The sequence below is a fragment of the Crocuta crocuta genome, unplaced genomic scaffold (genome assembly GCF_008692635.1).
Source record: "Crocuta crocuta isolate KB4526 unplaced genomic scaffold, BGI_CrCroc_1.0 scaffold102, whole genome shotgun sequence".
Taxonomy (NCBI): Eukaryota; Metazoa; Chordata; class Mammalia; order Carnivora; family Hyaenidae; genus Crocuta; species Crocuta crocuta.
In genome coordinates this window covers 8,942,740-8,966,595 of record NW_027530019.1, presented here as the reverse complement: position 1 = coordinate 8,966,595, position 23,856 = coordinate 8,942,740, and the positions used below count along the sequence as shown (strand labels likewise).

At 44.3% G+C, this 23,856-nt stretch overlaps 1 protein-coding gene and 1 pseudogene across 1 annotated transcript in view; one reads left to right on the top strand and one right to left on the bottom strand.

Annotated features, from left to right (window-relative positions):
- The window catches only part of SORD (sorbitol dehydrogenase), a 33,494-nt gene extending 27,548 nt beyond the window's left edge, over positions 1–5,946 (top strand). The window contains exons 7-9 of the mRNA XM_077764335.1: positions 886–1,061; positions 3,590–3,711; positions 4,579–5,946. Coding sequence (XP_077620461.1) covers positions 886–1,061; positions 3,590–3,711; positions 4,579–4,744 — 464 coding nt within the window. The 3' untranslated portion in view covers positions 4,745–5,946. The remainder of the gene's footprint in view (positions 1–885; positions 1,062–3,589; positions 3,712–4,578) is intronic.
- A 5,601-nt stretch (positions 5,947–11,547) lies between these two features.
- LOC144231807 (thioredoxin pseudogene) lies at positions 11,548–12,204 on the bottom strand (annotated as a pseudogene).
- Between the last annotated feature and the right edge of the window lie 11,652 nt (positions 12,205–23,856).

Genomic DNA, 23,856 nt, shown 5'->3' with positions numbered 1-23,856 from the left:
TGAGAACTATTCCTTTCCTGGAGTGCTGGTTTCTAAAGGGCTCTTCCTCTTTTCTCTGGGGTTCAGTGGTTGAAAAGCCCACCCAGGGGGATAGAGTGGCTGCTGTGGAGAAGAAGGCCTGGCTCTTTATGTGTGGACCCCAGATACCTCTACTGCTCATTCAGTTCTAAGAAGAGCCTTAGCCTTTGGTCCATTTGACCAAACCCAAGAGGCAAAGAAGGCATGCTTGTGTGTGTGTGTGTTGTGGAATTAGTGGGATGTATGATATGTTTATAAGAGGGTGTTTGTGTGTGCAGTGTGCAGTATCAGTGGGAGGTGTGCGTATGTGTGAGGAAAGTTTATCTGTGACAGCATGTGTGGGTAAGTGTATGTGGAAGCATGTAGGGTATAGAAAGGTGTGTGTGTGTGTGTGTGTGTGTGTGTGTGTAGAAGGCATCAGTGAGAGAATACTTGTGCATGTGTGTGTGTGTGTAAGGTATCTGTGAGAATATGGGTGTGGGTGAGTGTATAGAATTGTGTGGAGTATGTGGATATAAGGGGAGTAGGGATGTAGAAGAGTAAGTGTTTTATGTGTGGAGAAGGTATCAGAGTGTATAGAAGGTATCTGAATTTGTGTATGTCTGAGGAGCAGGTATCCTTCAGAGAGAAAGGGTGTGTGTGTGTGTGTGTGTGTGTGTGTGTGTGTGTGTGTGTGTGTGTGCGCGCGCGCAGCTGTGTGATGTGTATGGGAGAGTATGAAGGTATAGAGTGTAAGTATTTTGGGTTCCTTGACACCACTCACTACACCTGAGTTTCATTGCCATTAAAACATACACCTCCATCTTTATTTTCTCTCCAATCTGCCATCCATTTCTCATTTTGAAAGAGACTTTTGTTCAACTTTAGATCTGTCTGCCTCTCGGTTGTCTAAAGCCAAGGAAGTTGGGGCTGACTTCCTCCTCCAGGTCTCCAAGGAGAGCCCTAAGGAAATCGCCAGTAAAGTGGAAGATCTGCTGGGGTGCAAGCCAGAAGTCACCATCGAGTGCTCAGGGGTGGAGCACTCCATCCAGGCGGGCATCTACGTGAGTAGGATGCGGGTCGCTGAAGCTGGTGGGCAGCTGTGGGAAATCAGTCCAAGGTTGGTAGCAGTAAGGAGTGCTAGGAACAGATGTCTCCACCCTTGTTATGTGACCCTCCCAAACAAAATTAGGTAATCTCAGTACCCCTGGTGGTTTTTCTTTCTTTTTTTTTTTTAATCTCACTTGCCTAGCACCCTTATTAGGTCATTATAAAGTTTAAACAAGGTAACAGGTATATATGGGCCTTGAAATATGTTAAGAGACACACCCCTTTAAAATGGGTTGTCATGATCATATCTATGGTCATAAAAGCAGTGCTCTTGGTAAAAAGATCAACAGAAGGACTGGGGAACCATGCCTTAGTTATGTGTGGGAAATCCCTATCTTCTTTTATTGAGGAAAACTGCAGTCTTTGAGTCATTGATACAAGGTGAGAGCCATTAATTTAGTTAGTCACAAAGATGCGGTGATTTTTAGGGTCACAGTTGGCCAGTTGGCCACTACTCTTCTCTCCCAGACCTGGGGTCAGGTGAGCCCCCAATACCTAATTTGCACCTTGGTGACCCGCCAATAGTTTATGGGAAGTGGTAGAATGGGTGTGGGGAATGGCATTGATGGATGCCAAGTATGAGGAAAAGAGGGGAGAAAGAATACCTTCTCGGCTCCAGCCTCACCATATGCTGAGTCTTCTACTGGGTACTTTATAAATGCAATGCCAGATCTGCCCAGTAGCCATGAAGATTAGTTATCACTTCCCACATTTTACCGCAAGAGGCCTGGTGACTTGCCTTGAGCACACTGCCCCAGTGGCTGACCTTTTCTAACTCTGTCCACCACTTAGGAGAAAAGGAAAGAAAGGGACCAGGACCCAGTGGGCAACCGTGGTAGGGTGGGAGGGACTGGGCTGAGGAGGGTGGTGGCAGCCGCCGTCACTGCTAAGCACGCTAGCCCCTGCTTCCCACACTGCTTTCCCGCAACAGTGCAGGCTTCCTCCTTCCTTCTCAGTCACACCTGAGTCTTGCGTAAGGGCACTTTGCACCCTGCAGGACATTCTGGGGAAAGCTGACCTGGTGCCATGGCAGAGCTGCCCAGCCGTTTTCCTACCCGAATTCCTATGGCCTCAGGGGCTGAGGAGGCGATGGGATGGGGGAGGAAGAGGTGCCACCTTTGCTCTGTCCTAAGTTCCAGCTGGAGCCGGCCTACCCTTTTCTCCACTGTCAGAGATAACAGCTGCCATGTGGGAAGGGGCAAGGAGAAACCTTTGGGTCTGTGTGTGATTATTCAACTAGTGACTGGTCTTGGGCACCTGCTGTGTCCTGGCTTTGTGCTGGGCACCTTGAGGGCTGTGACGAATAAGGTGTGTCCCTTTTCAAGTTGTTGGCAGTCAGTGACCGCCCACTCCACAGAGAGGCAGTAAAAGACATGGCTTCATAATGCAAGACTGTCTTCTTCTCCCCTGCCTGGAGAACATTGGGAACAGTTGGCATCTATCTCCTGGTGTTGGTGGTGAGGGCCCGGTTTCTAGGCTACCTGAGGTGGGTGCAGAGGTAAATGTGACCCAAGGGTCTCACTGGGCCTGAAGCTGGTACCTCTCCTGAGTGGAGAGTAGAGCCATTAGGCATGACAGACGCTATAGGGTGCTACAGGCCACCCCACCAATGGACAGGTTAGGTGGAGGCACCTTATACGGATATACCTGAGAGTCACTTTCCTGCCAGGTTCGTGACTAGAAAATGTCTGGTAAGAAACGTGGCAAATGCTTATGTCTCAGGAAAATGAACTGTTTCTCTGTCTCTCTCAACACCGATCCTCAAAAATCTCTGGCGAAGGCACAACACCCATGCAGAATCAGTGGAGTGAGTGGAGATTGTCAGGAGAAATTTCATTCCCTGGCACACTCCATGGAGAGAGACTGATAAGGCAGGTGTTCAAGGAAGACAAAACCTATTGTGACTGATACTGTTGGGATGACTGTCTCTGGAACAAAAATATTTCTAAATGCCAGCCAGCCTGTGTGTTCAAGGCAGTCTTTAAGCCAGAGAATTCTAATGGCCCTTCCCATTTGCATGTGGTGGGTAGTTTTCTCACCAAGAAAGTCCTATCTTTTATGGGGTTGACATTCTGGAGGAGGGGCGGGTGCTAAGATGAGGAGATACCTGAGCCAACATCTGGTACTGAATTAGTAAAGCTTTGAAAGGTGCTCAGGGACTGAAGGTTCACCGTGTTGGTAGGGGAGGTTTCTCACTGGGGTCCGGAGAACCGTGGCTATTTCCTAGGATACTGTGGACAGCTGAGGGTGCTCCAGTGTACCTGGTCTTTCGCTGGATCTTCACAGAAGATAACTCTGCTGCTCTGTTAAGTATGGCCAACATATGGAAGAGTTCATCAGTATAGAAAGAATCATATTCTCCAGAAACTTTGGATACTCACCTGATGCACAGATATTTATTTGTGTGACAAAAAAGTCATTTTGAGTGAGAAGTCTGCATTTTCTAATCTTCTGGGCTTTCTTGGTCTTACCTCCTCTTCAGGCCACTCGTTCTGGTGGGACCTTGGTGCTCGTAGGGCTGGGCTCTGAGATGACCACTGTGCCCCTCGTGCACGCAGCCACCCGGGAGGTGGATATCAAGGGCGTGTTTCGATACTGCAACACGTGAGTATGTTGTGGGTGAGCCAGGGTAGTGAGCAAGACCCCTGCGTGGCCTCTGGGAACAGGATCCTCTCTTGTTTATTCATGAGGGGCTCTCCCTTACCACACTGACAGCCATGTGACATGGTGTAGGGATCCAAAGACAGAGCATCAAACAAGAGGGCAGAGATGGCAGAGGGAAGGATGGACAGTGGGAGGCAAGGAGGAGGATCTTGAAGCATGCTCCTCTTGGGTGTCTGCCCCTCAAGTGGCTATAGCTCTTCATTGTCCCCCTTTAAAGGGAAGAAGGAGAGAAAGGGGTCAACAGGACAGCAAGAACTCAAGTCCCTTAGTTTCCACCCCAGAGCCCTAGGGCCCACCCTGGGAAGTAAGAGGGTCTTAGTTGACCCCATCTCATGGTCAGGGGCTCTGCTCTCTCCCCATCCGGGGAACTTTCCCAGGACCACCTTTTCCACCAGCGTCGGTACTCCCACCTTTACTGTCTGTGACCATTCTCTCAGCAGAGTGCCGTTTTCCAATAAACTCTGCCAAGCCGAGCTGCAAAGGGGTGTGGTTGGGTTATCACGAGCTACCTTCTCTGAGGCTAATCTGCCTTTTCACTGTGACCTCCAAATGCCTTATGCCTTCATGCCAAAGGAATTCTAAGCTTCAAGACAGACATTGCAGAGGGGTGGAAGCATTTGGGAACAGACTCTGGACTCCCAAGTTGCAAGTCATAAGATCATTTCCACCATCATTGTCTATAGAATAGACTTGCCAGAACCACAGTGCTATAAACAAATATGGGCAAGCTGATCTTGGGCTTGGTAATTTGGGCACCTAGTTTTTTCCTCCTGCAGGTTGAACATAACACTTGTGATCTTTTTACAGGTGGCCGATGGCGATTTCAATGCTTGCATCCAAGTCTGTGAATGTAAAGCCCTTAGTCACCCATAGGTTTCCTCTGGAGAAAGCCCTGGAAGCCTTTGAAACATCCAGAAAGGGATTGGGGTTGAAAGTCATGCTCAAGTGCGACCCCAATGACCAGAATCCTTAATATTAATTGGGCTCTGCTCTTCATCTCCCCCACCTCCCAGCATCTCCAGGCAGGGATGGGCTTTGATACAGAAGTTTCTTTTGAGTACTTAAAATAATTCTTTGTAAACAGAAAGCCTTACATGGAGGAATTGGTGTGCCTTAATAACACAAGTAGGGACAGTTTAGGGGAATTTGCAGCCAGAATGACCTGTTCACGGAGAGCAAAGTTCAGCAAGTAGAGCGGAGTTTGGTAGGCAGGTGACTGGGAACTCCCCTTCTTCCTGGAGCGCCTAAGTTGAATAAGGAAAGAAATTTGCCCCGTGGGTTCCTGGTTCCACCACAACTGGCCAGGTGGGGATGGGAGCTGAGGTATGAAGAGACAACTTTATCAAGACTTAACTGGCCCAGAAATTGATTTTCATGAAACCCCCAGCGTAGGGTCTGGGATGAAGGATTGTCAGCAGTTTTTGTTTAGAGCACAGTGTTTCTAGACATAAGTGCTATTTGGTTTGATGATAAAAGAAGACTTTAAGGGACTGACCTTCCTGCATCTAGGGTAATTTTTAAATCCATCGAGAAAAGAAAACAAAGCTGAAATCCCTCATAAGGTCCAACCAACTTGTATTCTCCAAATGTAAAAAGAGTCAGGGAGGTTCTCAATACTGCTTGAAGATCACCTTTTCTTGAACTCCTAAAGGTTCTGTGTGACTTAAACTACCTTCCCAATGCTCCCCACCTCCACCTATCCACTTTGCAGGGCTCCTTTGTCACTAGGCAACCAGTGGGGGATCCTCACAGGACTTGCCCAGGAGGGTCTGGTCAGTGCACAGGTCTTCCCACCCCATGGGGTTAGCATTCCCTTCACATTCGCTGATAATAGACAACAGAACACTTTCCTCCTCATAGCCTGTTAAAGCTGTTGGTATCTTTCTGTTTGTATGACCTCTCCAATCTTGTTTTGATCATGGGGTTTTCTCGTGTAAGATTTGGGTCCATATCACTTTATGCCCATTTGTGACTTTGAGATTATTGGTCAAGAATGAGGATATTGTAGCTGGGACATAACTTGGACTGCAACCTTTTAATCCTCCACTTCAGCTGGGAGTGGAGGGTGGGTTTGAAGAGGCAAATGTTGGCTTTTTTGTGACTGGCGCAGGCCATGACCACTGCTTGGAATTCTTCAAACTGCTTTTGGTAATAAACTGTGCTTGTGGTACCTGACTGCTCCCGCCCATTTGTGCCACTTTGTAGGGAGGAATGGACTTTGTGTACCCATTTCACAAAGAGAAGGATCCAGGATTTTTCAAAGTGACACATTTTCTACATCAAATATAATTTTATTTACTTGAAAATTTATGTTCATGATCTCTAATCCTCACAGCAAGCCATATACATTGGANTCCCCACTGATGGAAAGCCCACAAACCCAATTCGAGCATCACCTGTCTTGGCCACATCAAAACCTTCTCCTGGCCCACCACCACCACCACCTTTGGGGGTAATGAGTTCTCTACGAAGCTTAGCAAGGCGAGCCTTAAGCAGCCCGAGATGGTGTGCTGTGGCCTTGTTCTTTTGAGTCCGAGCCATCTCGGCTTCGATCTCCGCGATCTTGGCTAAGGTGCTGCTCATGGTGGCGAGTCACGGGGGGGCGTAGTGATTCTCTCCCATTGGATTATTTTTTAATGTTTATTTATTTTTGAGAGAGAGAGAGAGGGAGACACAGAATCTGAAGCAGGCTCCAGGCTCTGAGCTGTCGGCACAGAGCCTGACATGGGGCTTGAACTCACGAACTGCAAGATTATGACTTGAGCCAAAGTTGGATGCTTAGCCGACTAAGCCACCCAGGTACCCCTACATTAGATTATTTTACAGCTAAGGAAATAGAGACATCAAGGAATTTGCTCAAGGTCACCCACTGCTTTTCCTCTCTCGCATTGGGCGGGGGTGGGGGGAGTGAGTCTTGAGACTTCTGTACATGCTCAGCAGCCACACAGCCCCTTGTACTTCTCGGCATCCCACTTAGCTCCAGGGCCAGACTTGACAGCTGCCTCCTTTTGAAATTCCTTCTACCTCAGTGGTGCCCAGAATTCCTTGAATGTGAAATGAGAAGGTCTTCCCCTTCTAGATGGAAGGCTTCCAACAGAAATGCTCCTGAGGGAGGTGGGTTCACTGTTAAATTCACAAGTAGCCACTTTTCCTTTGATTGTGGTTTATTGGAGGGAGAAGACCACTGAACCTGAGAGGGACATAGGAGCTACAGAGAGAACCCTAAAAAGGTGGGGCTTGCAAGGACAAAAGCATGGGTCATCTATCTCACAATTGTGATTGGGCTGGATCTTCTAAGCCTGGTGTGTTGGCTGGGCTTTGTCCTACTGCCGCCTGGGCAGGGATGAAGTGGACAACCTGATGGAAAACAGCAGTTCAGAGAATATCTCCCGTTGCCAAATCCCCTCACTGCTCTCAAGCACTGGGCAGTTTCACAGATCCCTAGCAGGGGCAGCGAAGGTGGCAGGAGATGAGGGGATGTGGGTGGGTTGTGCACTCAATGAGTCCTCTGGGTGGTGAGAGGGCCCAAGCTGGTATTACTGAGCTGTGCCTGGCTCCCTCTCCTCTGCAGCCTTGTTGAAATGTTCCCCACTGCTGTTTGGAAGAACTGCAGGAAGCCCAGGCATTGATTTTTCAGCCACCTCCACTAAGTGCTCAATAAATATTGATTATCTCAGTGAATCAGTCCCGGAAGCAGGAATATGGCTCTGCCGGCCTCTGTGTGCTCACTAGTGCCTGGCACCTTGTTGGCTTTCAATCAACAGAGAACCCCACCCATTTGGCACTCCCAGCACTAGGGTGGGGTGTGTGGGTGGAGAGCTGGGAAGAAGGACCCTGAAGGCAGAAGGGGGAGGCTAGCCCATGGGCCCTAAAGGAGAAGAGGGGACACAGCTCCAGCAACTTCTCTTGCCATCCACCTTTAGCTACAGTGGATTCTGATGTGAAGACACTTCTGGACTGCCAATCCCTGGTTCTCAAGCCATCCCAACCTCCCTTCTCTCTACACAGTCCTGCCTCTTCTTTCTTGGCTCCTATTTTGCTCCCTTTGGGAGAGCAGTGCGGGCGTGTGGGGGAAGTTCGTTGGGCCAGAAATTTGAAATGTGGGACGCAAACAAGATTTATTAGATATTTGTGTTTCCCCAGAATTGTCCTCTGCACATGATCTCAGCCTAGGCTTGGAATACAGAAGGCTGACAAAGGGACCCACATTCCAGGTGGCAGGCAAATCTTCCAGCTTTCCTCTGTGTGTCTCTATACATAAAAAGCATGTACGTGCATTTATAATCAGAAATGGGAATGTATTTTACCTACTCCCCCCATTTTCCCCTGTAACAGATTGGCACTTTATTTAACAATCATAGTTCCCTCTTAACAACAAAAAACAGGGTTGGGGCGCCTGGGTGGCTTAGTCGGTTGAGCGTCCGACTTTTGCTTAGGTCATGATCTAACGGTTCGTGGGTTCGAGCCCCGCATTGGGCTCTGTGCTGACTGCCAGCTCAGAGCCTGGAGCCTTTTTCGGAGTCTGTGTCTCCCTCTCTCTCTGACCCTCCCCTGTTCACGCTGTCTCTCTCTCTCTCTCCTAGAAATAAATAAAAAAAAATTAAAAAAAAAAAAACAAAAAAAACAGGGTTAATGGAAGGAGGTGGGTGGGGCATTGACTAAATGGATGATAGATACTAAGAAGGACACTTAATGATGAGCACTGGATGTGGTATGTAAGTGATGAATCACTGAATTCTACTCCTGAAACTAATAATGTACTGTATGCTAACTAGAATATAAATAGAAATGTGAAGAAATGAATAAAAAATAAATGCTTCAATAAATCTAATGGAAAAACAAAAAAACAACAAAAACAATCACAATTCTTATTAACGAAATTAACAATAATTGCTTCATACCATCTAACACTCCATCAATCCAAGTGCAACTTTCCTAATTATCTAAAAGAAATGTAACTTTTTCATGTCATTTTCTTGAACCAGGATCCAAACACATGTGGTTAATATGTCTCAAGCTTCTTCTTTTTTTTTTTTAAGATTTATTTATTTTGGGGAGCATGCAAGCGGGGGTGGGGGGCAGAGAGAGAGGGACAGAGGATCCAAAGCACACTCTGCACTGACGGGCTGATAGCAGCAAGCCCAAAGTGGGGCTCAAACTCATGAACCCACCGTGAGATCATGACCTGAGCCAAAGTAGGTCACCCAACTGACTGAGCCACCCAGGTGTCTCCTTAAGTTTCTTTTAATCTATTATAGGCCCCCTCTGTTTTGTTTAAATGTCACTATTTTTAAAAATGTTTATTTTGAGAGAGAGAGTGTACGTGTGTGGAGCAGAGGAGAGGCAGAGAAAGAGGAGAGAGAGAATCCCAAACAGCTTCCATGCTGTCAGTGCATTGTTTTTATTTAATAGATTGTTAAATTACTTTTTATGTCAATAATTACACACATCATTATTTTTAATCACCATATCCCATTGCATGGGTGTATTGTCACTTCAAGCAAATCACAATATTTTAGGTGTTTGTATAGTCTACAGGGCTTGTGGCTTACAATAAAAGTTGCAATGATTACATTGTGCATGTGTTGCTTTCTAGAGTTATGTTTTAAAGTGAAAATAGCTGGGTTAAAAGGTATACACATTTTATTCTTTATTGTTTTTAATGTTTATTTATTTTTGAGAGAGACCGAGCGTGAGCAGGGGAAGGGCAGAGAGAGAAGGAGGCATAGAATCCGAAGCAGCTCCAGGCTCTGAGCTGTCTGCATAAAGCCTGATGTGGGGCTCGAACTCACAAACCATGAGATCATGACCTGAGCCAAAGTCAGACGCTTAACCAACTGGGCCACCCCGGCACCCCAAGGGTATATACATTTTAAAGGTGACATGGTTAGACTGGAAAACAAAATACTGTTGAAACGACCTAAAAAAAATCTGAGATTGGGGTGCCCCAGGCCACGTACAATGTGAGAAGACTCTGAGGTCTAGGGGAGAAATCAGGGGCTGTTGAGGATGGGGCCATGAAGCCACTGGCTCTCTGGCTTTAGGCCAGTCTTGGGAAAGCTGGAGGCGTGGACCTCACCATCTATAAATTTGGATGGGTCACCACCTCTTCATGCCTCAGTTTCTTTTTTAAGAATACTCAGTGGTCCCTTCTAGCTCTGGGACTACTGTGAGGATGACAAGAAATAGCTCCTGTAAAAGGCTGGCAGAGAATTCATAGGGAACTGTGGCTGGGTTACTATGGAACAGTGGAAGACTCTCTTCCCCCATGCCAAACCTCAGTGCCAGGGGACTCTGGGTATTATTCACCAAACTTTACTAAGTCACCAGGAGCAAGTGAGGGTGGTGTGTGTAGAATGTTCCTCTTTGGCTCTGGCCCCTCTTAAGTTGATCCTAATCCACATGGCATAGGATAAACTGGAATAGTGATTAAGATGCAAATTTTGGATTCTCAGACCCCAAGAAATTGACAATTTGTAGGACTCTTAAGGACTCTTGTCTTCTGAATGAGTGATTTAAAAATCATCATATTGCTATTTTAATCTCTTGTCACTATGTACATGATATTGTGCTTATATAGCTTAACAATACAGATTTTCAAGGATGCTTATATATTTGTGCCGTGCTTCCAAGAACACTGAAGTGAATCACTCACTTCATGGGGTGGGATGGGATGGGACTGACATCATTAATAGTATCAAAGGTTGAGATTCTCAGATATTTCTGAAAAAACTTGTTAGCAGTAAACAGAAAGAGGACAACACATGACTGAGAAAGAGTAAATGAGGAAAAAGCTAAGAGGCAAAGGAATTAGTAATCCTGGGCAGGGTGAAGAAAGTGACTCAGCTATGGCCTTTGGAGTTTGGGGCTGCTTGTTGTGAGGAACAGCTGGGCTTTTGGCACAGCACAGAGACAGATACACTTTAACCAGAGCTTCCCGGAGTCAAACCGACTTGGCTTCTCCTGGTGCCATGTATACAATTCCCACATCTCACTGCACACCCAGCAGAGCTAGAACCTGAGGAATACCATTGCCCTGTTCACTGTCCCTTGAAGCCATGCTGCCTTCTCTAAGAATAGGGTTCCAGAGAGAATAATGTTTCCAAGGGAAAGCCAGACATTGTTGGGGTGTTTGGCTGGGGGCGGGGGGGAGAGTTCTGACTTCCAATATATGTCTTGTCATGAGCCTGCTTGAAGGAAAAGCTCCCAAGCATTTGGAAGATGTGGTAAAGGAAGAGGTTCGTGGGGTATTTAGATGTCATAACTTCCATACAGTAAAAAAGCAGTAGGTAGGTACAGGTTAGGCTACTCCATCTCTTTATGACCTTAAATTCTTCAAGCCTCAGGTTCTTCATCGTTTAAGCAAGAAAAATAATACCTAGTTCAAGGTTGTCATAGAAACAGAATGAAGCGATTTTGAAGTCTTTTTTTTTAAGAGTAGAATTGGGGAGGAGAAGGGAACAAAATAGTTGGGGAGAGAGAGGGTGGCAAACGATGAGAGACTCTTGAATACTGAGAACTAACTGAGGGCTGATGGGGGTGGGGGAGAGGGGAAGACGAGTGATGGGCATGGAGGAGGGCACTTGTGGGGATGAGCACTGGGTGGTATATGGAAACCAACTTGACAATATACTATGAAAGAAAAAAATAAGAGTAGAATTAATGTTTTATTGCCACTTATAATCAGATGGCAGTTGGGATATATAGTCTTTATGTAAATAAAAAAATTACAAGTTTTAAACAGCCAATGACTTGTTAGGTTTTCAGAAAACATAGTTAGATTAATTCATTAATGATGACTTCAAGTTTTTCCTTATCAGCTCCAGAAAATTCACTCACCTTTTGTCCCTTTTTAAAAAAACTAAGAGAAGGGTCCCTGGGTGGCTCAGTGAACCGGTTAAGCGACCAACTCTTGGTTTCGGCTCAGGTCATGATCTCATGGTTTGAGTTCAAGCCCTTAGTTGGGCTCTGCACTGGTAGTGGGGAGCCTGCTTGTGATTCTCTCTCTCTTTCTCTTTCTCTCTCTGACCCTCCCCTACTCACACTCTCTCTCACTCTCTTTCAAAATAAATAAGGATTAAAAGAACAAAATTGGAAGATTCTCATGCATTTGGCTTCACGCTCTGAAGCAACATCCTGACAGTCATAGACATTTACCTCAAGGAGCACCACATTGGAATACTTCTCAGAAAGGAAATGAAAAAAATGCTTGATCATTTTTCAAGGTCCACACCACGTGGCTGAGAAGTCGACTACTACGAGTTTATCTCCTGCACTGTTCAAGGCTTCCTGAAAAGTATACCTCCTCTCAATCTGCTTCACCGTTTTGCTGGCTGCGGTCTGATAAGCAATCTTAAGGACAGATGAAAATGGATCGAAACGGCCAGACAGAGCTTTTGAGTTTGAAGTCTTCAGCTTGGTGAATGGCCCCATGATTGTGCTTAATAAGCCCTTTTGCCCCCGCGCCTCCCTCGCCAAACCTTATCTCTTCGTGAGGCAAACGAGCAGGGTGGCTGATCCCCATGGCTTTTCTAGGTCTGAGCTTGGAGTCTACAAAGGTGCTTGGAAGTATGTGAGAAGTTCCCATTGGCAGAAAAGGCCTCAGCCTGGCTGAGCTCAGCTCAGCTCTTTCATAAACCTGCCAGGACAAGGGCACTGGAACCAGACCCGGAAGCCCGACAGAGAGCAGGATCGGGAACCAGGTAACTGCACTCAGGAGCTGCCTCTTACCTGCCTGTCCTGCTCTGCCCCTGAGACCACCCAGAGGAGGCCCTGCACCCAGAAGCCCTGAGCAATTGGTCCAGTGGGACAGGGCTTCCAGAGGCACAGAGGTATCCCTCACTGGCTAGCATACTCAGAAGGAGCTCTGGAAATGTCTGCAGCCTGAGAAGCAGCCAGACCTCACTCTCCAGTCCCAGCACTGTCATCCTGCCCATCAGCCTGAGATGACCCCAGAGTGGCCAGGAGTCCTTGGCATGACTCGTTGTGTAGAAGAGGAAGTCAAGTCCCAAAGACACAGGAGGGGCATGTCCGGAGACTGCAGCAAGAGGGAGGCTCATTTGAGCCTTGAGTTCCCAGCCCTGAAGACCCATGAGACAGCCTGGAGTCCAAATAAGATGGGGACCAGCTGCCCACTCTGGACTTTTTTGACCCCAAGGGGGAGTGTGGGGGTCCCTGTGGTGTGGTAAGAGCAACACTGAATCCAGGAGGCTCGGGTAGCTCAGTCAGTTAAGTGTCTGACTTGGTTCAGGTCATGATCTCACAGTTCATGGGTTCAAGCCCTAGGTTGGCTCTGTGCTGACAGCTCAGGGCCTGGAGCCTACTTCACATTCTGGGTTTCCCTCTCTCTCTCTGCGCCTCCCCTGTTTGTGCTCGCTCGCTCTCTCTCTCTCTCTCTCAAAAATAAGAAATAAACATTAAAAAAAAAAAAAAGAACAACACTGAATCCAAGACAGAGTCCTTGGTTTTGGGACCAGCACATCGCCTCCAATTAATTTTAGGAGAGCTATTTAATTTGCATGTGTTCTTGGGCATCTGTAGTGAGGTCAGTAAAGCCTCTCTCAGGAACATTATCATTTATACAATAGAACACTAGGCTGCTGTGAAAAAGAATGGGAGAATAATCATAACAGCTAATGCCAAAGGGCTTACTGTGGGTCAGACACTTCTGAGAATGCCAGATGTCTTCACTCATATCACCCTCAAATAACCCTATGGATTAATATCATTCCCCCCATTTAAAAAAAATTTTAATGTTTATTTTTGAGAGAGAGAGAGACAGATGTAAATGGGAGAGGGGCAGACAGAGAGGGAGACACAGAAACCCAAGCAGGCTCCAAGCTCCAAGCTGTCAGCACAGAGCCCCATGTGGGGCCTGAGGCCACGAACTGAGATCATGACCTGAGCTGAAGTCGGACGCCCAATTGACTGAGCCACCCAAGCACAATTCCCCCTATTTTAAAGCCAAGAAAAAGGAGGTACAAAGTTAAATAATTTATCCCATTCACTTCTACCACATACATACATATGTTTGAATATGTATGGGAAAAATGTCTATAAGGATGGATAAAAAACTGTTAATGGCAGCTACCTCTTGAGGTTTTATATTATTTGAGGGGAAGGTAACAGGAGGAATTTCTTTTTAAAAACCATATAGGTTTCTTTATTGATTGACTGTTTTTAAACCAGGATCATGTAATACTTTTGGGGTTTAAGAAAATGAATAAGGGAATCACTACTCACTGGTTTTCAGGTTTGACTGCAGAAGAGCGTAAGTGATGGCATGTGCTCCTGAGTCAGGAGACACTCTTCATTCCCAGAAGGCCTTTGGTAGCAGCCAGTTCCCAGAAGCAGGGGGAAGGAGGGAGCCACCCACTCTCGAACCGTTACAACCCCACCCCAGACCCCCAGAAGACCCCTGGGCTGGCCTGGGCCATGTGGTCTGTTACGTCACCAAGGGTCATTCAAGGGGCCTCAAGGACTGTAGGGTGGATCCAATAGTTGGGAGCGGTCAGCTGTTCGCATGTTTCAGCCATGAGGCTGCACCCTTGTTCTACTTCTTAGTCTTTTTAATCAATCATCTTCTTTGTCTTATGACAGCAGAATGCCTGCCAACAGCGCGGCCAGTTCTTGGCGCCTCCAACTAGTCTCTATATCTTGCATCTTTTGGTCTTAGCCATGTTGCCATGTTTTGTGGACTTGACTACACTGAATTTTGTTTTTGTTTTTATTTTTTTATTTTTATTATTTTTTATTTATTTATTTTGTACATTAAAAAAATTTTCTTTTTTGAGAGAGACAGCACAAGCAGAGGAGGGGCAGAGAGAGAGGGAGACTCAGAATCTGAAGCAGGCTCCAGGCTCTGAGCTGTCAGCACACAACCCAATAGGGGACTCAAACTCATGAACCGTGAGATCATGCCCTGAGCCAAAGGCTGATGCCTAACCAACTGAGCCACCCAGGTGCCCCGTGAGTTTTGTTTTTGAATAAATGACCTTCTGCTGTCAGAGGAACTAAGCAGGTACTCGTTATGGCTGTGATTATGGTGTGTTTGCCTTCATCATCCCTCCAACCCATTTTGGTTGCTTTCTTTTTTTGCTTCCTTCCCCCTATATGCGATTTCTGTGGAGGACTTTGTGTTTTCTAGATCCTTGAAAATTAGATCAGAAGGGAACATCACCTCATCTTTCTAGTTTTTTAAACTGGTTTTTACTATAATAAGCTTTAGTGGAATATGTTTATCCTTTCTATTACCAGTTTAATATTTTAATCTTGCTTCAGAGAAATATGAGTTTAAGTTTCCTCCCCAGCTTTACTAACCCTTTGATATTATGTGATTGTCTAGAAAACCCTATGAACCTCAGTATTCACTTGCATAGTCATTCTCAGGTTATCAAAGCTGATACACCACTTATTTAGACCCCATGCCATTAGACGTGGCCTCGGTGGTTCAAATCACTTCTGTGTTCATGTCCCCACAGTCATTATCAATTACTTCTATAGCCCATGGCCTCTGCTGTTGAATTCCTTCAGGGTTTCCATTCCCTGAAATATGCTCCTCAAGTGTCAAAACCAACTGGGATCTTTATATTATGTTGCTAGTTCCTTTTCCTTCATGTTGTAGGGCTTTTCTTTCAGGCTCTTCTCTTCCCAGGCTTGAAAAGTGAGGCTCAAAAAAATATTATTCTAGTGTCTTAAAACATCTCTTCACAGGACTCCCCCTAACCAAGTACTGCACCCAGGTTTATATGATCATACCTGATCTCATCGCAGAATTTACAGAGTTGGCAAGCAGTCGTGCAGGGAAATGTTACAGAGGATTGTGTGGCTCTCTGAGCTTTACAAACATTGTCTCATCTTACTCATCTTCCTCATTCAGCAGGAAATTGAGGCCCAATGCAGGGATGGAACGTGAAATGGAGATAACTGGTACATGGGAGTTGAGCTCCAATGACCATTCCCTCAACCACAGTGATGCTGCATTTTCTTTGTGATATTCTTGATCACAGAGTTGCCCTTGTACCATGTTATTGTCTCTGTTTAGCTGCTAGGTTCATGGTGGGGGCAGGGGTGGTTTGCATTATGATCAACTCATTGTTTAATTTGGCTCTATTTAGGCTCTCTATGCTAGTATTCTTGGCGTTGATGATTATTTGCTCTCCTCTATAATGGAGATTTAACTCAGCTGAAAAATAAAATGTCCCTGCCTTAACTCAATCCCCATTTTCATAGAACCCTACATTGTTAAAAATTTGGTGTATGTCCTTGCAGATATACTCCAAACACTAGACATACACTGTATCTATACATTTATATCTACATAGATATAATTGTACAAAAATGGGGTCATATCCTGGTTACATATATTTCCATGAGAGTACATGTAGACCATATTCATTCTTTTAAACGCTAATACTATTCCATTGTATGGATGTACCATATATCATCACATATCTTTTATCATTATCCTGTAGGTGGGTGTGTAGGTTTCCACAATATGTTGCCATTATAAATACAGTGAATTTAAATGTACATATATCTTTCCACATAAATAATAAAATATTTCTGTAGGATTATTAGAAGTAGAATTTCTATGCTGAAGGATATTAAAGCAATTTTCAAGGATCACACATATGCTCCCTTGAGGAGGCAAAAATATATTCCTCTTTTCATTCTTCCAGAATAAATGCTATCTAATCAATTGGATATTTGTAATTCTTCGGCCTTTCTGCCACTGTTTCTTCCTCTTAGGTTCCATTTAACCACGTTTTCTTTTTTGGTGGTGAAACTCTGATTTTTTTTCCCCACAATTTTCCAAGCATTCATTCTATGCCAGCCCATTCATGGAAGTGGCTAAGACAGATATGGAGTTGACATTTAATTGAAGGTGATGACTGGAAAGAAAAAGATGATAAATATGACCCTTGCAGACTGAGATGTTATAGAAAGTCAAATAAACAGGATGATGTGTTAAAGGATGTTATAGTTTTCTATTGCTGCACAAAAAGACTAACACACACTTAATGGGTTAAAACAGAAACACTGATTTTCAAAAAATTTTTCTTTTGACATGATCAGCTCTAATACAAAATTTGATTTGACAGGAGCCATCACTGTAACACATCAACTTTGAATTTTTCTGTGCTGCCAGTCCTTGCTCATATGGAGTTATAATTTGAAAATACCACTATTTTTGTGATTATGAAAATAATATAATTTCCTATTTTAAAAACCACAGAAATATGTAAATATAAAATGAAAGCCATTCTCAGTTCTAGTCCACCCCCAGAGATAAGTACTGGTAACAATTTATAAATATATATTTTCATAATCACCATCAAAACACAGATATGATTTATTTTCACTTAGTAATATCTCTTAACCATTTTTATATGCTTACAAAATATTTGTAATTAAAGTTTTCCAAAAGACTTTTGTTTGGACTGGAATCCAATTTTATTTATTTACTTTTATTAATTTTTTAAAAAGTTACATCCAAGTTAGTTAGGATATAGTGCAACGATGATTTCAAGAGTAGTGGAATCCATTTTTAATGTTCCTCTTTTTCTCTTGTTAGAAATATTTTGTATTTTTGAACAATTAGACAATATTACAAGAGGAAAATAAGATCAGCCATAACATTGTCACCTAGAAATAATCACTGTTACAATTTTGGTGCATTTGCGTCTAGAAATGTAAATCTTTGTCCAGATTTTTTATCATTTTCCTGGGATGGGTTCCTAGAAGAAGAATTAGTGGGAGATGTGGAAAGGGCTTAAATATTTTAAGACTCTGGAGATAATTTGCCAAATATCTTGAATATGAGATTATTCAGCTAAAAAATTTCATTGTAAATGGTTACACAATATTCTGTTTGGCTCTGTAGCTTACTTAATTAAATATTCTCTTGCTATACGGCTGCCTCGCAGGGTAGCTGAGAAAATTAAATGAAGAGGGCGTCTTAGGGAACCCAGCCCTGGGCCGGACTTGGAGGGCAGCTCCATTACTTTGTTTGCCTATTTGTTACTTCCACCACTTCAGGTGTCTCCCAGAAAACTCAGCCCTAACTGCTTTCCATCTCATCTGGGGGCCTCTCCAGCTCATCCCCCAAAGCCGGAGCCTCCCCAAGATGTCAGCCTCTCCTGAACCCAGACCAGGTAAGACCCTTGCTTCCCATAAGATGACATGCTAAGATGACAACCCTTTTTCAGAGGTCACCAACACTGACAAGTGTGACTATATCACACTTGGTGTCAGCAGATCCAAAGGTAACAGAAATTCAGAGATGTTCTCTCCTTCTGAGGATGCTGTCTGTAGGAAGGTCTGGCTGTGGAGGGGAACACAGCTCAAGACTGGACCAGTAGAAGTGGACTCCAGCCCAGAGATGAGTTTGTACAATTGACTTTTTCTATCCTTCTAAGTTCAGCTCATAGTCTGCCTCCTCCCGAGACCTTTTCTGAACCCCCCCCCCCAAGCCCTCACAGCGCTCCCACTCATCTGGCCATTTAATCAATCACTCATTGTGCAATGTTATTTATCACCAGATACCCTCTGAGAATCTGCTCTGTGCCCAGTGCTGTGCTAGGCAGTGAGGAAATAACAGTGAACAGCAAAGGCACAGGTCGAACCCCCTGGTTGCTTATAGCACAACAGGAAAGAGGGACACTGCACAAGTACTGTGCTTGCAAGAGGTATTGTTCTTCCTCCCAAAAGCTGGGCTGATTTTCCACTCCGGGGGTTTAGGAGTATGTCTTGCATTCCTTTTAGGCCCTGAGTGATCTAATACACTCTGTGTTCACAGCAGCTGCTCAATGAATACCTTTTGAACAATTAACAATGAGAGACAAACTATAAAAATGTTGATTGCCTCTTTTTTTATTGAGTTACAGTTGACATGTAACATATGTATTATTAACATATGTATGTTAGATTCAGGTGTGCAACCTAATGATTAGATATAGTGTATATTCTGAAATGATCACCACAGCTAGGGTCATCAACATCCATCACCATACAGAGTTACAATTTTTTTTCTTGTGATGACTACTTGTAAGATCTACTCTCAGCAACTTTCAAATATGCAATACGGTATTATTAACTATAGACAACACCACACTGTAGTTTGATTGTTTCTTGGTTGCCTTCTTGTTTCAGACATTTAGAGGCACCAGGGTGGAAAGACCAGAGATTCTGAGATTTCATGGGACCTGGGTTCAAATCTTAATTTTGTCTGTTACCAGCTGGATACCTGTAGGCAATCTGTTCTCTGAGCCTCAAGTACCTCCTCTGCACAATGGGGGCAATAATATCTCATCCAAAAAGCTATTAAAAGGATTAAATGAGGAAATTTATGTAAATGTGATATTGGATCTAACACATATAAACCCTTTAAAGTAAGTTCCCTTTCCCTAGCCAATTGAACCTTGAATGAGAAGCCAAGGAAGTTTTTTTCCTAACAAGGGGCCTCCATTCATTTAGGATGAGGAGTGTAGAAGGGAAGAGTGACATTTTAGGTCTGGAAGGGGTCTTGGACTAATCCCTTTATTTTTTTGGTGAGAAAACTGAGGCCCAGAGAACTCAGGTGACTTCCCTAAGGTCACACAGTGATTCTAGTAGGACAGCTGGAAATAGAACCCAGGTCCTGATTCCAGCATCCAATGTTTTGGGCAGAATTTCACTGCCAATCTCTCACTCTCAGAAAAGGGAGTGCCTTCATGTCACAGTTTATCTGAGGTCATTTTCCAGGGGGGAAAATTCCTATGAAACTGGCTGCAGAGATTCTCATGCCCTTTATAGAATTCTGGAGACTGGACAGCAGGGATGTAGTCAGCTTACCCTGTCACATTCCATTTCAGACAAGGCCAGGATGGGGTGACTTCCAGATGATCTCGGGGCTTGATATCCCTAGAGGACAGGGCAAGCCTTTCCTCTCTGCTTTTGGGGAGAATGCCAAGTTGGGGGAACAGTCACATAGGACAGGCCTGGACTGCAAACAAGATGCTTGACATCACTCAAGACCCAAACACCCCAAACTCCTCAGATATGGAGCTCTGCCTCCTGGATCTTCAACTTCTCTTGATGAAAGTAATAATTGGAACAATATTACTAGGTGTCAGGCACAGTTAAGGGCTTTCCACACATTATCTTTGCCTGAACACATGTAACCTACAAAATGAGGCACTGAAAGTTTCCTTTGTCTGTTCAAGTTCACCCAGCTGGGTCTTCTTTTTTTTTAAGTTTATGTTTTTATCTTGAGAGAGAGAGAGAGAGAGAGAGAGAGAGAGAATGCATGTGTGTGCACTAGCAGGGGAGGGGCAAAGAGTATGGGATAGAGAGAATCCCAACTAGGCTCCATGCTGTCAGTGCAGAGACTGATGCAGGGCTTGAACCCACAGACCATGAGATCATGACCTGAGCTGAAGCCAGGGGTCAGACATTTAACTGACTGAGACACTCAGGCACCCCTTGTGGTCACCCAGCTGGGTCTTAAACTCAATTTGACTCAAGGGGCCCTTACTTTTAACTACTTCTCTAGATTGGCTCCACTTACTTGAAAATCCTTAGCAAATGAGTAGGAAGTTTTCCACATCTTGTCAACTTTCTCCTCTCTCAACTGCGGCAGAAGTTCAGTCTGGAAAGTGGGAAAAAGAGGCAAAGAGCTAGCCTTCATTACTCTCCTACAGAGCTCAGCCTTAGCACCTCCTCGTCCCTGTGCACTCTCTTCCACCTGACCCCAAATCTCTTCCATCCAATCTCATCCTCATCCTCATCTTCTCCATCCCCAATCCCATTGCCATCCAATCTCACCTGATTCCTTCTCTATCCTTGTTCCATTCTCATCCTCAACTCTATCTCTTCAAGGCAGACTTTGGGTTGGTCTTTGTCTCCAGGCCTGAGATCAACATCTGTGGCCTGACATAGAGAAGGTTTGTTCTCTTTTACACTATTAGTATTAACATTTCCATGAATTTCCTCTAAGTCACCCTTCCACTACCCTCTTTTTCTGAGGTGCTTTTCACGGCCTTCCTCATTTACACAATTTTCCAGAGTATATCCTCTCCCCTACATCCACTTGTGTAGTCACTGACCTCATTTTTCTCAATGCAAAGACACATTCTTGGTTGCTGCCTATTCCTGGCTTATCTATCCCAGGAGGCCCTACTCTTATCCCAGCAACAAATGGCTTCCTGGGAATCTGGGCAAGGCTAGATTGAGTAACTAGATCATGTGAATATATGCACAGGGTTAACATCTAGAACATGGCTGGAGCAGGGAGTCAGGCTGTCACCCGAGGCTATTCAAGATCATGAGGGCATATCCCTGTGTCCAGCTGGACATGTACTTGACATGGTTTGGTGTCTGGGCAAGAGTGATCATGGAGTCTTCAGGAGATCCTCAGACCCTAGCATGGCAGGTAGGGGTAGGACCGAGTAGAGAATGTTATGGATAATCATGACAGCCATATCAACAACACTCTCTAGTCTAGCAAGAAGAGGTGAGTTAGGCTGGGGCAGATAAATACTTGGACAGTCTTAAGAAAGGAATTAGGCAGGCACTGATGGGCAAGATTTGGGAATAAGCTAAGGGACTAGAGTTCAGGATTAATAACTGGTTGTGTACCTGGTAAGGAGCAAGAGGGCTGGAGGCCCATAAGCATGATGCTAATAAATAGGTAGATTAATAATCACCATATATTGCAAATATATATTCTCATATTATAGTGCAAGCCCTGATCTACCTTCCTTCCTTCCTTCCTCCCTCCCTCCCTTCTTCCTTTTCTTTTTTCTTTTTAACGCAAGTGCCTGACTTAACTTTTGATTGCTGAGGCACTAAAAAATGGTCAAAGGACCAAAGAAGACCTACAAAAGATTAATAGGTACATGAAAAGATTCTCAATATCACGAGTCATTAAGGAAAAGCAAACTAAAACCTCACGCCTGTTAGAATGACCGTCATCAAAAAGATAAGGGATAGTAAATGCTGGCATGGCTGCAGAGAAAAGGAGCCCTTGTGCACTGTTGGTGGGATTGTAATTTGGTGCAGCCACTGTGGAAAACAGTATGGAAGATGCTCAAAAAATTAAACATAAAACTACCATATAATCTAGCAATTCCCCTCCTGGGAATATATCTAAAGGAAACAAAAACACTAACATGAAAAGGTATTTGTTGGGGCAACTGGGTGGCTCAGTGGATTAAGCATCTAAATTCAGCTCAGGTCATGATCTCACTATTTGTGGGTTCGAATCCCGTGTTGGGCTCTGTGCTGTCAGCTCAGAGCCTAAAGCCTGCTCAGGACTCTGTGTCTCCCCCCCTCTCTGCCCCTCTCCTGCTTGTGTTCTGTCTCTGCCTCTGTCTCTGCCTCCCTCTCTCTCTGTCTCAAAAAAATAAATATTAAAAAAATTTTAAATATATGTAAAAGAAAAAGTATCTGCACTTTCATGTTTATAGAAGTATCATTTACATTAGCCAAGACATAAAAACAACACAAGTGTCCATCAGTGGATGAATGGATAAGGAAGTTGTGCTGTGTGTGTGTGTGTGTGTGTGTGTGTGTGTGTGTGTGTGTGTAATATTATTCAGTCATAAAAAAGGAGGAAGTCCTACCATTTGTGATAATAACATGGATGGAGCTTGAAGGCATTATGCCAAGTGAAATAAGTCACACAGAGAAAGAAAAGTAAGTACTGTATGATCTCACCTACATATGGAATACCAAAAAAAAGCAAACAAACTCATAGAAAAGAAGATCAGACTTGTGATTACCAGAGGTGTAGGGGGGGAGAGGGAATTGGAGGAAGGTGATCAAAAGGTACAAACTTCCAGTTATAAGATGAGTAAGTACCAGGGATGTAATGTACAACATGACTATAGCTAACACTGATGAATGATCTATAGGAAGAATGTGAAGAGAGTAAATCCTAAGAGTTCTCATCACCAGGAGAAAAAAAATAATTTTTTCTTTTCTTCTTTTCTTTTTATCGTAGTTATATGAGGTGCTGAATGTTAGGCTGAAGCTATTGTAGTAATCACTTCACAATATATGTAAACCAAACCATTATGCTCTTATACTCCTTAAACTTATACAGTAATATATGCTCATTATTTCTCAATAAATAAAGGGGTGGGGGAAGAGGCACTTTCTTAAAAGATGGCTATCTTGAATAAACACATTTTCAGTTACAAGACTAGATTAAGAGGTAGGCTGCACTGCACCCCGTCCCCCTCGCCACTCTAGGCTCCATTGTTTTAGAAATCTTGCTTGATTTTGTTTGATAACTGACCATTTGAGCTGCTTGTTTCTTGTTTTCCTGTACTCTCAATTCCCACTCTTATGGGTTTTAAAAAATATTTTATTTGTAAGTAATCTCTATACCTAACATGGGTCTTAAACTCACAACCCTGAGATCAAGGGTCATAGACTCCATCCACTGACCCAGCCAGGCAGGCACCCGTTCCACTCTTTTATTTTAAACTCACCAATAAAGAGTGAGCCTGCAAAACCCTACGCACCCACCCTCTACCTCAATAGAAGCAGAAGCCCAAGCCTGAGCCATGACCTCATTGTGTGGCCCCAGGTCTGCTGTGTAATTTCCATTGCTTATAAGTAATACACCTCATATCTTTTGAAGTCTCCTGATGGATTGCTGAGAGTGTCATGTAATCATAAGAAGAACCCACAAGGGCTGATCAGCTACAGCACTGATTATCAATAGGCTGAGACTGGTGCACAACATATACATTTCTCATCTGTAGCATTTTCTGGGCCAGTATTACTATCTGACTTCCTAATACCCATACAGAGGGTGGTATACATGAGGAAGTAGGCTCAGAGAAGTCAAAGGATTTTCCTCTGTAACTACTTAGGAGTAAAATTGGCACCAGGATCCAGGTCTCTGATCCAGCATTCTTCCAGTTTTGTCAGAGAGTTTCCTTCAATATAGAGGGTTGAGAGCCAAAGGCACTTGGCTTGACAGAAGAGTTTGGGTGGGACCAATGAGGAGATGAGCCTGGGGCAGGGATGTGGAGATGGGCAGAAACTCTCCCTGCCACGGGTTTAATTGGCTGGAGAACTCTGTGACCCAGC